Here is a 13,930-nt window from a genome sequence, read left to right on the forward strand (position 1 = left end):
CTTCCTACACATCATATCCACCTATGACCTGCCAGTCTTTGTCCTGCCTCCCTTCTCTCCCAGCTTTCTTCCTCTCCCCCGTACAATCAGTCTGAAGAAGGCTCCAGACCCGAAACGTCATCTATCCATGTTCTCCAGAGTTGCTGCCTGACCGACTGAGTTATTCCAGCACTCTATCTCTCTTATTAAGTGTAAACATAAGTTGCTTCTTTCGTCATTTGAGTTTCTAAAATGTCATCCATTATCAGTACTAACCCTTTTCTACTTAGACTGACAATGTTATCTTTATGAAACATTTTATTCCTTCTCAGCTCCTGCCTACGTCTGTGTTTTGCGTGTAACCAGATTTCTCATTGATGCTAACAATACACTTAAAATGCGCCAAGAACCATAAAGCCATTAATTAATACTGGATATGTAATACTCCTTATTTCACATAAAAAGCCTTTTGGCTTCTCTTAGAATACATTGTGTTTCCCTCAAATATTTTTTTAAGTGCTTTTGCAGAGAGCATGTTCAGTGATTTGAAAACCTTTCCATTGTGGTGCCTTCGACTGTGAGTCTCAATGCAACAGTGAATCACCAACTCAGACTGTGGAATACCTGATGAGAACTGAATAATTGAATTGGAAATTTGTATTGGACTGAACAATGAAGGGTTGTTCAAGGATAACTTGGTCTAATTTCTTCTGCAAGCTGAATAAATTGATAAGTATACGAGTTTGTTCTGGAGCATTGACAATCTCAACGAGACGTCACCTTCTTCAATTCACGGTCATTTGAGTTCTTTCAAAGATGTCACCTATTCCTTTTCTCCAGTGATGCTGCCTGAACCGCTGAGTTACTGTAGCTTTTTGTGTCTATCTTTGCCAGGGTGGTGTGGCTCTGCGAATTCCTACACATCCAAATTTTGTCTTAATTGAAGCCCTTGGAATTGAATTCCAGATGGGAGCACAATGCAGAGCAGCAGGGGTTATGGGGAGAAGGCAGGAGAATGGGGTTAGGAAGGAGAGATAGATCAGCCATGATTTAATGGTGGAGTAGACGATGGACCGAATGGCTTAATTCTGCTCCAATCGCTTACATACTTGTGAACTTATCCCACAACAACTGAAGTATGATACCACCTGACACTCCAATGGAAAATTAATTATCTGTGCTTTACAGCCGCACTTTGGTTCAATTTGTTTTTTAATTTTTAGTTTTAGAAATACAGCATGGAAACAAGCACTTCAGCCCATCGGATCCATACCGACCATCGTTCCCCATACTATATTATGCCCTAGTGTAACGAAAATGTACGAACAACAGATTAGTTGTAGTGAATGATTTTAACTTCCCCAATATTGGGACTCATAGAACATAGAACAGTACAGCACAAGAACAACCACTTCAGCCCACAGTGTCCATACATTGTGTTATCCCAGTTTTGCATCCTACACATAATGAGCAATTTACAAAAAAAACAATTACTCTACCAACCTGCACGTCTTTGGAATGTGGGAGGAAACTGGAGCACTTGGAGAAAACCCACGCGGTCACAGGGAGAACATGCAAACTTCTCACAGACAGCACCAGCAGTCTGGATCGAACCCGGGTCTCTGGTGCTGTGAGGCAGCAGCTCAACTGCTGCTCTAGTTGGAAATGTTGTTATAGGTTCCAATTATAAATTTTATATAATATACAATGAGTTTAGTATAATGCCCCATGGACAATCGTACATGCTCATTTTATCATTCATTCTGACTGCATTAATATGTTTAATATCGTCGCAGATTTTAATGAAGCGATACCAGAGACTGAAAGACTTGATAGTAGCTTGCAAAAAGCTCGAGCCCAACTGTCTGTTAAGGCAAGACGACAGCGACCTTCCAGATCTCGGCTAAGAGACAGCATAAGCTCCACAGAAGGTGATGACAGCCTAGAAAGAAAGGTAAGACATTATTTTGACTGTGGGATTGAAAAGACCCCACATCCTCATCCTGCATTGATCACTTGGTAAGGACAGTGTGTGGTTGATCCCAGCATCCAGCAGACCTCAAACCAGATCTAATCTATGCAATTAGCTAATTCCAGTCAACCATCTGGGACTAGTTTCGATGGAGCATTTTGGTCGTTATGAACAAGTTGGGGTGTTGGCTTTTTTCTCTATAGGCTGTATGTGCTGTATGATTCCATGTCTCATGGCAGAACACTCCATTTGGTCTCAGTTACCTTAACTTGTGATTTGTTATAATTAGCGATTAGTTTAACTTAGTTTAGCGATACAGGATGAAAACAGGTCCTTCAGCACACCAACTCCACACCGTCCATCAATCGGCCATTCTTCCTAGTTCAATGTTATCCCACTTTCTCATTCACTTCCTAAACATTAAGGGTACTTTTACAGAGGCCAATTAACCTACAAACCCGCACATCCTTGGGATGTGGGAGGAGACCCATGATCAAATATTCTCCTCGTTTTCATTGCTTATGTGCCGGGAGTGTAGAATGGGTTTCTGGGTTATTTGCTGAGGTTGCGGACTGGGAGGTAGGCTGTCAAAGTGTACAGGAAGAATAGATTAGCTACAGAAATGGGTGGAGAAATGGCAGATGGAGTTTAATCCAAGCAAGTGTGAGGATTTGCACGTTGGGAGCTCGAATATATGGAACAAGTATACAGTTAATGCCAAGACTCATACACAAAGGAATCTTAAGCTCCAAGTCCGTAACTCCCTGATGGTGACAACACGAGAAGATAGAGTATTATATAATGCTAAGGTATGCTTGCCGTTTTAAGGTTTTGGTTGGTCCACATTTGCAGTATTGCATATAGTTCTGATTGCCACATTACAGTGAGGATTTGGTGACTTTGGAGAGGGTGAAGAAGTGGATCACCAAAATTTAACCTGGATTAGGAGGTAATAGCTAATCGGAGAGGTTGGATTGTTTTTTCTGGAACTTCAGAGGTTGAGGGTAGACCTGATAGAAGTATATAAAATGGTGAGAGGCGTAGATAGGGTAGAGTCAGAGCCTTTTTCTCAGATTGGAAATGTCAAAGACGAGAGGCACAGCTTTAGAAAATATAGAAAATAGGTGCAGGAGTAGGCCATTCGGACCTTCGAGCCAGCACCGCCATTCTATATGATCATGGCTGATCATACAACTCAGTATCCCATCCCTGCCTTCTCTCCAAATCCCCTGATCCCTTTAGCCACAAGGGCCACATCTAATTCCCTCTTAAATATAGCCAATGAACTGGCCTCAACTACCTTCTGTTGCAGAGAATTCCACAGATTCACCACTCTGTGTAAAAAATGATTTTCTCATCTCGGTCCTAAAAGACTTCCCTCTTATCCTTAAACTGTGACCCCTAGTTCTGGACTTCCCCAACATCGTGAATAATCTTCCTGCATCTAGCCTGTCCAACCCCTTAAGAATTTTGTATGTTTCTATAAGATCCCCCCTCAATCTTCTAAATTCTAGCGTGTACAAGCCGAGTCTATCCAGTCTTTCTTCATATGAAAGTCCTGCCATCCCAGGAATCAGTCTGGTGAACCTTCTCTGTACTCCCTCTATGGCAAGAATGTCTTTCCTCAGATTAGGAGACCAAAACTGTATGCAATACTCCAGGTGTGGTCTAACCAAGACCCTGTACAACTGCAGTAGAACCTCCCTGCTCTTATACTCAAATCCTTTAAAGCCCCTGATCCATTTAAGAGACCTAAACAGCAACCTCTGGTGACCTTGCCCGCCACCCAAAAAAAAATCAAGGTCGAGATGACCTACAACCTCCTACCACCTCCCACGCATATGTTCAAAACCTTCCTCGACTATGAAGAAAACCGGCTTCGACTAGACCTGCGACTAAAAAATTCTCGATTTTTAAAACGGCAACCTATTTTTAGTCGAGGCCGGTTTGAATCATGATGAAAAAATAGCAGCAACCTAGATGAAGCCCCGACCATGCGGAAACCACTTTCGATCATTAGGGGGAGTGAAACCTCCGGTGACCTCATGGAAACCTTGGGTGGCGGGCAAGGTCACAAGAGGTTGCTGTTTAGATCTCCTAAGTGGGACAGGTTCTTAAGGATTAGGGGGATAAAGTTTAAAGGAGATCTTTTCACATAGAGTGGTGGGTGCCTGGAGCGCGCTGCCAGAGATGGTGATGGTGACAGATATGACAGTGGGGTTAAAGAGCGTTTCAATAGGCATGTGGATTTTCAGGGGATGGAGGGATATGGATCACATGCAGGCAGATGAGTTTATCTTAGCATCACATTTGGCACAGACATGAGCCAAACAACCTTTCCTAGTGCTGAAGATAGACACAAAAAGCTGGAGTAACTCAGCGGGGCAGGCAGCATCTCTGGAGAGAAGGAATGGATGACTGTTCGGGTCAAGACCCTTCTTCGGACATCCTTGTGCTGTGCTGTTTTATTTTCTATCTGTAGACCCGGTGAATTACATTTCAGTGAGGATCAAGGTTTTCTGGAGAGGTCAATGGGAGAAAATTGTCAACCAAAACAATAGAACATTTGAGATAATGTGGAATATTGTAGCTGAAATGATGAAATAGACATCAAGCAGCATCAGAGTTTAATCCTACTACATTGGTCCGTATGAATATAATTTTACTAAAGGACCCCTGCATTCCCTCTCTCTCCATCCCTCCCCCCACCCAACTCGCACCACATTCCCTTTCTCACCTAGCAGAAGGGTACCAATGGCCTGTTTCCTTTATCATTGTTACTCTTTTGCATATCTTTCATTCATTTGTTCTAGATCTCTCTAGATCACTGTCTATATTTCTCGTTTCCCTTTCTCCTGACTATTCTGAAGAAGGGCCTCAACCCGAAACGTCACCCATTCCGTCTATCCGGAGATGCCACCTGTCCCACTGAGTTACTCCTGCATTTTGCCTCCGTCTTCGGTTTAAACCAGCATCTGCAGTTCCTTCCTACACTTTGCTATAAACCCATTGTGCTTTGCCTTTGATAATTTCAGGTATCGGACAGCTACGGAAGCTCACTGCACAATATGAGATCTCCCCTCCATTCCTCACTCCGAGGCTCCTCTCCGTCTTCAGAATCCGTCATCTCCTCGGCATCTCCCTCCCAGCGGGCCGCGTCCTTCTCCTTCGATGTGAACATTGTGAGGAGGACGTTTGAGGAGGAGGAGCAGGCGTCGATGGCAAAGGCACGGTTCCAGACTCTGACCAATGCTTCCTCCCAGGAAGCCCTGGGACTGACTCCGACCAGCTCCCCCTCCAAATCCTGCCACAGCTCCGACACGTCTCCAGTTTACACGCGGAGGGAGAGGAGAGCAGAGAAGCACAGTGAAGGTGCCGTTACTCTATTTTGTAATTCATTTTCCACTGGTGAGATAATATTCCTTTATTTCTGGCCTTTTCTTTGTGCAAAACATTGGGCAGTATATACAAAACAAAACACACACCAATTGCTGGAGTAACTCAGCAGGTCAGGCAGCATCTCTGAGGGATAGACACAAAGAGCTGCCTAACTCAGCGGGACAGGCATCATCTCTGGAGAGAAGGAATAGGTAACGTTTTGGGCCGAGATCCTTCTTCAGTCTGATGAAGGGTCTCGACCCAAAACGTCATCCATTCCTTCTCTCCAGAGATGTTGCCTGTCCCGCTGAGTTACTTCAGTTTTTTGTGTCTATCATCGATTTAAACCAGCATCTGCAGTTCCTTCTTAAGCATCTCTGGAGGACATGGATTGTCGAAGTTTCAGGTCAGGACCCTTCTTCAAGCATCTGGATCTGAACGTTGCTTCTCCATGTCCTTCAGAGATGTTGCCTGACACCCTGAGTTACTCCAACACTTTGGGGTTTTTTTGTAAGCCAGCATCTGCAGTTCCTTGTATCTCATCGGGCAACTTAAACAAAGTTTACAGTAAACATTGGAGATGTGGCCCAGGATATTGCAGTTAATTGCACAACTTGGATGGAGATTCATTCCATAGAAACCACTTTCTTAAAAGAGGGTGTCCTTGGCAGATGCAGAAAGATAGCCTCGGCTACTAGGATCTGCCCCCTAGTGATGAGAGTCAGAAGCTGCAAAGCTCAGCCACTGGGCCTGAAACAAGTCGTCTAGGTACGTGAACTCATCAGTAATTCTTTGCAGACAAAAGGAGACTTCAGGAGACAAACCAAAGCCACCCATCTGAAAGGGTTGGTGCATTACTGGTTTTATACTTACCCCCGAAAAATATTCTCTTTACATAATATATTCAACAAATACATTTGGAAAGTTGAAACAAGGAACCGCAGAAGCTGGTTTACAAAAGTGGACACAAAGTGCAGGAGTAACTCAGCAGTTCAGGCAGCATCTCTGAAGAACATGGATAGGTGACGTTTCTGGTTGGGACCCATCTTCAGACTTTCTCCATGTTCAGAGTATTCTTGTTACAATATATTAACACCATGCTTGCTTCTTCCTTAAATAATGCATCTACAGCCCATATGAGAGGCTCTTATAGAGGCCCAGTCATGTAGCATTCAATGGTGGCTGAGCCTGGACTATCATGCTTCTCCATGAAGTCTTTAGGAAGCAGCACCTAGCTCTATTATACTTCAGGGGCCAAGGGGATTTTATGGTCATCGTTTCAGGTCTGGACCCTTCGTCAGACTGATTATAGTATGGGGAAGAAAGCTTGAAGAGAGGTGTGGAGTGGGACAAAGCCTGGCAAATGATGGGTGGAAACAGGTGATGGGGGGGGGGGAGGGGGGGGGGGTGGCAGGCAGAATGGTTGGCCAAAGACCAGAGATGAAAAGACAAAAGGTAGTGGGAAAAGGCGATGAGGAGAGGAGAGGAGATGCGCGAATGTGATCTTTACAAACAGGCCGAAGGCGCAGCTCCATAAATGCGGTCTGTATGGCTCTGGATTAAGCCTGTGTGAGTAACTTAGTTTCAACTAACCTTGGTGCCTCCAGCAGGATTAAGCCAGAGGAGCTAGTAGTCCCCAATGCAATTTGGCAGTTCCTCAGCATAAAATGGAGAGCAGCTGGACAAACTCAGAATGCTCCATCTCACTCAAACACTGAATCTGAGCAAAGAGGCACTGATATAATTCACATTGCTAAATTAGTATCATTTTTTTCAGTTGATTCATATCAAATATATCTGTAAACCTAAATCACAATGTTTAGTTAGCCCAATTATCATGACTTTTGTTAATTGGCTGTTGGATAATCTACTTAGGTGTAAATTAGTCCATGTGCAATAGAGTATTATATACACTCTTTTCAATGTAACAGAGTTGGTTTCATTGAAATAAATTGTTTGAGTCATCCAGATTTCTGTCAGATCCACTATAGATTATTCTCAATTTTGAGATTAAAATAAGAGATAATTTACTATTTGTAGTTAGCTAGCATGGAGAATTTTAGTTGGCTCGAGAGGGCTACCATTTATTGACACAAAGTGTTGAATTAATTCAGCAGGTCAGACAACATCTTTGGAGATCGTGGACAGGTGACGTTTTGGGTCTGGATTATGCAGGTCCTTGTTTCTCCACCGCTACCATTTAATTGGTTGCGTTTTAAGGTGTTGTTCAGATTGGATTCTTTCATTTAGGTTCGTCTTGAGGTACAGCACGGACACAGGCCCTTCGGCCCACCCAGCCCGTGCTGACTATTGATCATCTTCTCGCACTCGTTCTATGTTATTCCACTTTCTCATCCACTCCCTATACCTTTAGGCACAGTAATTAAGGTAGCTGAACATTGTTTTTTAGGTTTATAGATATATTTGATATGAAAAAATTGAAAAAGTAATGCTAGTTTAGCAATGTGATTCTATTATTGTCTCCTCGCTCTGATTCAGGGGTCAAATGAGATGGAACTTCATGAGGTCCTCCAGCTGGTCTCCTTTACAGACACCTACAAACACACATATCTCCAAATCTGAGGAAGGACATTATTGCCATAGAGGGAGTGCAGAGAAGGTTCACCAGACTGATTCCAGGGATGTCGGGACTGTCTTATGAAGAAAGACTGGATAGACTTGGTTTATACTCTCTAGAATTTAGGAGATTGAGAGGGGATCTTATAGAAACTTACAAAATTCTTAAGGGGTTTGACAGGCTAGATGCAGGAAGATTGTTCCCGATGTTGGGGAAGTCCAGGACAAGGGGTCACAGCTTAAGGATAAGGGGGAAATCCTTTAAAACCGAGATGAGAAAAACCTTTTTCACACAGAGAGTGGTGAATCTCTGGAACTCTCTGCCACAGAGGGTAGTTGAGGCCAGTTCATTGGCTATATTTAAGAGGGAGTTAGATGTGGCCCTTGTGGCTAAGGGGATCAGAGGGATATGGAGAGAAGGCAGGTACGGGATACTGAGTTGGATGATCAGCCATGATCATATTGAATGGCGGTGCAGGCTCGAAGGGCTGAATGGCCTACTCCTGCACCTAATTTCTATGTTTCTATGTCTTTGGGATGTCAAATGGTTCAATGGTACTTTATTATTACATGTACTGAGGTGCAGTGAAATTCTTATTTTGATTACGGTTCAGCAAGTTTTTTCTATACATAAGCACAATCCCAGCCAAAGGCAGCATCTTTGAAGAGAGAAACAATGAGAAGCCTTTTCAAGCCAATGCTTCTTCTGGGAAGTTCGACACATCTTTAAACTCGCCAACTTTTGAAACTCAGTTTTCCCCAGTCTATAATGAGGAAGATGTTTAAAAATCTGCCACTGATCACTTGCAATCAAACCATTGACAGTGCTTTTGTGTTTGAAACTGAGTTTTAATGAGATAAAATTAGCTAGGACGCATCATCATTAATGATAAACATTGCAGAGATTCACCATTAATTAAGAATATAAAATGGCCAAAAAAATTACCTGTGGTGTCTAGCCTGGATGAACCATGGTCGCAAATGATTAATTCCAGCTAGACAAGGTCTTCATAGTAATTTATCATGGGGTGGACTTGAATCAGAAACCATAAAGTGCTCACAATAGACAGTAGACAATAGGTGCAGGAGTTGGCCATTCAGCCCTTCGAGCCAGCACCGCCATTCAATGTGATCATGGCTGATCATCCCCAATCAGTACCCCGTTCCTCACAAGGTTGCTAGATATTCATGGCTGTTGAAGCAGGAAGTATAGATCAAGGATGTACTATCAATGTTGTGACAGTGCCCTGATGTTTTCCTTACATTTTTGCACCACAGGTTCAGAAGGGAGCAAGGAAACAAGTCCGGCAGAGCCAGCGAGTCCCACAGTTGGGCTGGACAGAAAGGCACGGAGGAAATTTTTGGACCTTGGGTAGGTGTGACTCTATTTGGAATAAATTATTAATCCTTTTTAAAAGTCAATGGTAAGGCCACATTTGGAGTACTGTGTACAATTCTGATCTCCCTGTTGTAGAGAGAATGTCATTAAACTTGAAAGGGTTCAAAAGATGTGAGGATATTGCCAGGTTTGGAGCATTTGTGATACCAAGGAGAGGTTGGATAGGCAGAGACTTTCATTCCCTGGAGCGTAGTGGACTGACTGGTCATAAAGATCATAAGATCATAAATGAAATTCCTCAGTATCAAAGTTGAATTACAAATGAGGGACAATTTACAGATGCCAATTAATCTACAAACTTGCATGTCTTTTGGAATGTGGGAGGAAACCGGTACACCCAGGGAAAACCCATGCAGTCACAGGGAGAACAGACAAAGTGTATGTGACAAATAAACTTGACTTGACTTGACTTGAACTCCATACAGACAGCATCCGTGGTCAGGATCGAACCTGGGTCACTGGTTCTGTAAGGCAGCAACTCTACCGCTGCACCATTGTGCTGCCGAGTGCTATAGCTTAAAATATACAAAAATGAGTCAGCGTAGTGGACTGACGGGTCCTGGTGTATTTGTGTTGATGGGGCCAATATGGCTACTGCAGACTTCCACATATGGAGCAGGAGATACCTGCAATGGTGGATGATTTATGAAGTTGTACAATCCTTCTGCTATTAACATAGTGCTTCAGAGTCAAGCCAATGCCTGTATTCCAGGTTAGAAACATAGAAACATAGAAAAATAGGTGGAGGAGTAGGGCATTCAGCCCTTCGAGCCAGCACCTCCATTCAATATGATCATGGCTGATCATCTAAAATCAGTACCCTGTTGCTGATTTTTCCCCATATCCCTTGATTCCTTTAGCCCTAACTGAATTGAATTGAATACATTTTATTAGCCAGATATGTATACCTACAAGGAATTTGCCTTGGTGCTTGGTTCTCAATGCTACATCATCATTTTGATCAGTATTCGATAAGGGATTCTCAAAGGTCAATGAAACTGTTTTGTTAGTTCAGATTATTAGCTACAAGGAGAGGTTGGACAAACTTGGATTGTTTTTTCTGGAACGCTGGAGGTTAAAGGGAAATCTGTCAGAAGCATATAAAATTATATAGAGACATAGATAGGCTCGACTGTGAGAATCTATTTCCCAGGATGTGTTAAGATGGCGCCTACCTGCGGTGACATTTTGCCAGCGGCACAACAGAAAGTCTTCAAATATAGTATTTCTCAGCTCACCTGTATCAAAGGATCTGCAGAAATCAACAAAGTAAGTAGCGAGCTGCTAACGCATGTAAATGCATTAGCGCTACTGCGAACTCCCGAAGATAGCGACTGTAACGGAATCCCCGATCTCATGGAGGAGCGCAGGTACAGTAAGTACTGTACCTGTAAACACCGGGGAGGCCTTCATGGAGTCCGGAAACGAGGCCGTTGGGCAGGATCTCCCAGCAGCAACGGAGCTGGAGGTGCCGTCTCTAGGGAATCCCCGATCTCAGGGGAATCCCCGACCTCGCGGAGACTCGCAAGTACTGTACCTTTAAACACCGAGGAGAGCTTCATGGAGTACGGAAACGTGGCTGTCGGGCAGGACTACAAGTAAGATTGCAGCGTAGGGGACTTCGGCCCCCTCTCCCTACCATCTTACTAGCCAACGTACAGTCACTAGAAAACAAAGTGGAGGACTTAAGGTCAAGGCTGCTTTACCAAAGTGAGCTGAGGGAATGCTCTGTGTTCTGTTGCACAGAGACATGGCTCACCCCCAGCTCCCCAGACTCAGCGGACCAGCCTAAAGGGTTCTCCATCCACCGTATGGACCATACGCACGCATCTGGGAAAGGGAGAGGAGGGGGCATCTACCTCATGGTCAACTCTTCATGGTGCTCAGACGTGGCAGTCCTATCCAACTCCTGCTCTCCACACCTCGAACATATGGCGATGAAGTGCCACCCTTTCTACCTCCCAAGGGAATTCACCTTCATCATCCTGACCGCGGTCTACATCCCACCCCAGGCATACGTCCGTCTGGCACTTGGGGTAGCTGCACACCATGGTCTACAAGCACAAGACGGCTCACCACCATAGCCGGGGACTTCAACAAAGCCAAACTGAAGAAATCACTCCCTAACTTCCACCAACATGTCTCCTGCAGCACCAGAGGACCAAACACCCTTGACCACTGCTACACCACCATCAAAGACGCCTATCGCTCTATCCCTCGTCCTCACTTCGGAAACTCCAACCATTCAGCGGTGCTGCTTCTTCCTGCATACAGGCAGCAACTGAAGAAAGCACCCCCAGAGGTGAGGACTGTACAGAGATGGTTGGGGGAAGAACAACTCCAGGGCTGCTTGGAGTCTGTAGACTGGGCAATGTTCAGGGACTTGGCAACGGACCTGAATGAATATGCCACAGTCGTTACATACTTCGTAAGGAAATGTGTGGAGTACTGCGTTCCAACAAAAACCTTCCGAGTGTTTCCTAACCAGAAGCCTTGGATAAACCATGAGATCCGCATTCTTCTGAAGGCAAGATCCTAGGCATTCAGGTCTGGCGATGCAGAGGTCCATAAGAAGTCCAGATATGACCTTGGTAAAGCCATCAAAAAGGCCAAAAGGGACTTCTGCTCTAAGCTGGAGGATGAGACGGATGTTTGGCAACTGTGGCAGAGCTTGAATGCCATCACCTCCTACAAGGCGAAATCAGGAGGCGGCTCATACGACAGCGAAGTATCACTCCCTAACGAGCTCAATGCGTTCTACGCACGGTTCGATAGTGAGAACACTGATGTGCCTTCCCGAGCCCCTACTTGGCCTGACGGTATTATAGTCATAGTCACAGAGGCCGACGTCAGAAGATCCTTCAGGGGGGTGAACCCTCGGATAGCGCCTGGACCTGATGGTATACCGGTCGAGTTCAAGACCTGTGCAGACCAATTGGCGGGAGTTTTTGCTGACATTTTCAACCTCTCACTTCTGAGGTCTGAGGTTCCAACCTGCTTTAAGAGGGCATCAATAATACCGGTGCCCAAGAAGAGTAAGGTGACGTGCCTCAATGACCATCGACCAGTGGCACTAACGTCTGTGGTAATGAAGTGCTTTAAGAGGTTGGTTATGGTGCACATCAACTCCTACCTCGACAAGAACCTCGACCAACTACAGTTCGCATACCGCCACAACAGGTCAATGGTAGATGCAATTTCACTGGCTCTCCACTCCGCACTGGACCACTTGGACAATAAAAACACCCACGTCAGGCTGTTGTTTATAGACTACAGCTCGGCCTTTAATACCATCATCCCTTCCAAGCTGGATACAAAGCTCACGGAACTGGGCCACTGCGCATCCCTCTGCAATTGGATCCTCGACTTCCTCATCCACAGGCCACGGTCTATTTGAATTGGAGGAACCACTTAATCCTCAGTAACAATTAGTACGGGAGCACCTTAAGGCTGTGTGCTCAGCCCCCTGCTTTACTCACTCTATACCCATGACTACGTAGCCGGTCATAGTGCGAACTCCATCATCAAGTTCACCGATGACACCACTGTGGTTGGATGAATCACAGATGGGGATGAGTCAGAGTATAGAGTGAGATCGACCGACTGACCAAATGGTGCCAGCACAACAACCTGGCTCTCAACATCAGTAAGACCAAGGAACTGATTGTGGACTTTAGGAGGGGAAGGATGAGGACCCACAATCCTGTTTATATCAACGGGACGATGGTGGAGAGGGTCAATAACTTCAAATTCCTGGGCGTGCATATATCAGAAGATCTTTCCTGGACCCAGTACACCGATGCAATTGTAAAGAAAGCACACCAGCGACTCTACTTCCTGAGAAGATTACGGAGATTCGGCATGTCGAAGAGGATTCTCCTAAACTTCTACAGGTGCACGGTAGAGAGAATTCTGACTGGTTGCATCGTGGCTTGGTTCGGCAACTTGAACGTCCAGGAGCGAAAAAGACTACAAAAGTTGTGACCACTGCCCAATCCATCACCGGCTTTGACCTCCCCACCGTCGAAGGGATCTATCGTAGTCACTGCCTCAAAAAGGCAGCCAAAATCATCGAGGACTCACACCATCCTGGCCACACACTTATCTCACCACTGCCATCAGGAAGAAGGTCCAGGAGCCTGAAGACTGTAACGTCCAGGTTCAGGAACAGCTTCTTCCCCACAGCCATCAGGCTATTAAACACTATGAATAAGCTATGAGCTCTGAACTCCAAAAGACTATTATTATTTGTTATTTGCACTATATTTGTTATTTATTGAACTTCTTTTTTCTCCCATTATATACAATGTTTACATATTCACATATTCTGTTGTGCTGCAGCAAGTAAGAATTTCATTGTCCAGTCCTAGACATATGGCAATAAAACACTCTTGACTCTTGACTTGATTCTTGACTCAAATACTAGAGGGCATAGCTTTAATATGAGAGGGACAAAGTTCAAAGGAGAAGGTACGGGGCAATGTTTTACACAGAGGGTAGTGGGTGCCTGAACTGTGTTGCTGGAGGCATTAGTGAGGCAGATATGATAGTGGCATTTAAGAGACGTTTGGATAGGCATATGGATATGCAGGGAATGGAGGGATATCGATAACGTGCAAGTAAAT

General features: G+C 44.7%; 1 protein-coding gene across 2 annotated transcripts in view; it reads left to right on the top strand.

Moving 5' to 3' along the window:
- Positions 1-13,930, top strand: part of samd14 (sterile alpha motif domain containing 14) — a 112,203-nt gene that overhangs the window by 56,882 nt on the left and 41,391 nt on the right. For both annotated transcript variants that reach the window (XM_033035331.1, XM_033035330.1), the window contains exons 3-5: positions 1,776-1,933; positions 4,987-5,323; positions 9,185-9,278. In XM_033035331.1, coding sequence (XP_032891222.1) covers positions 1,776-1,933; positions 4,987-5,323; positions 9,185-9,278 — 589 coding nt within the window. The remainder of the gene's footprint in view (positions 1-1,775; positions 1,934-4,986; positions 5,324-9,184; positions 9,279-13,930) is intronic.

This window comes from Amblyraja radiata, chromosome 16, assembly GCF_010909765.2.
Source record: "Amblyraja radiata isolate CabotCenter1 chromosome 16, sAmbRad1.1.pri, whole genome shotgun sequence".
In the NCBI taxonomy this organism is placed as follows: domain Eukaryota; kingdom Metazoa; phylum Chordata; class Chondrichthyes; order Rajiformes; family Rajidae; genus Amblyraja; species Amblyraja radiata.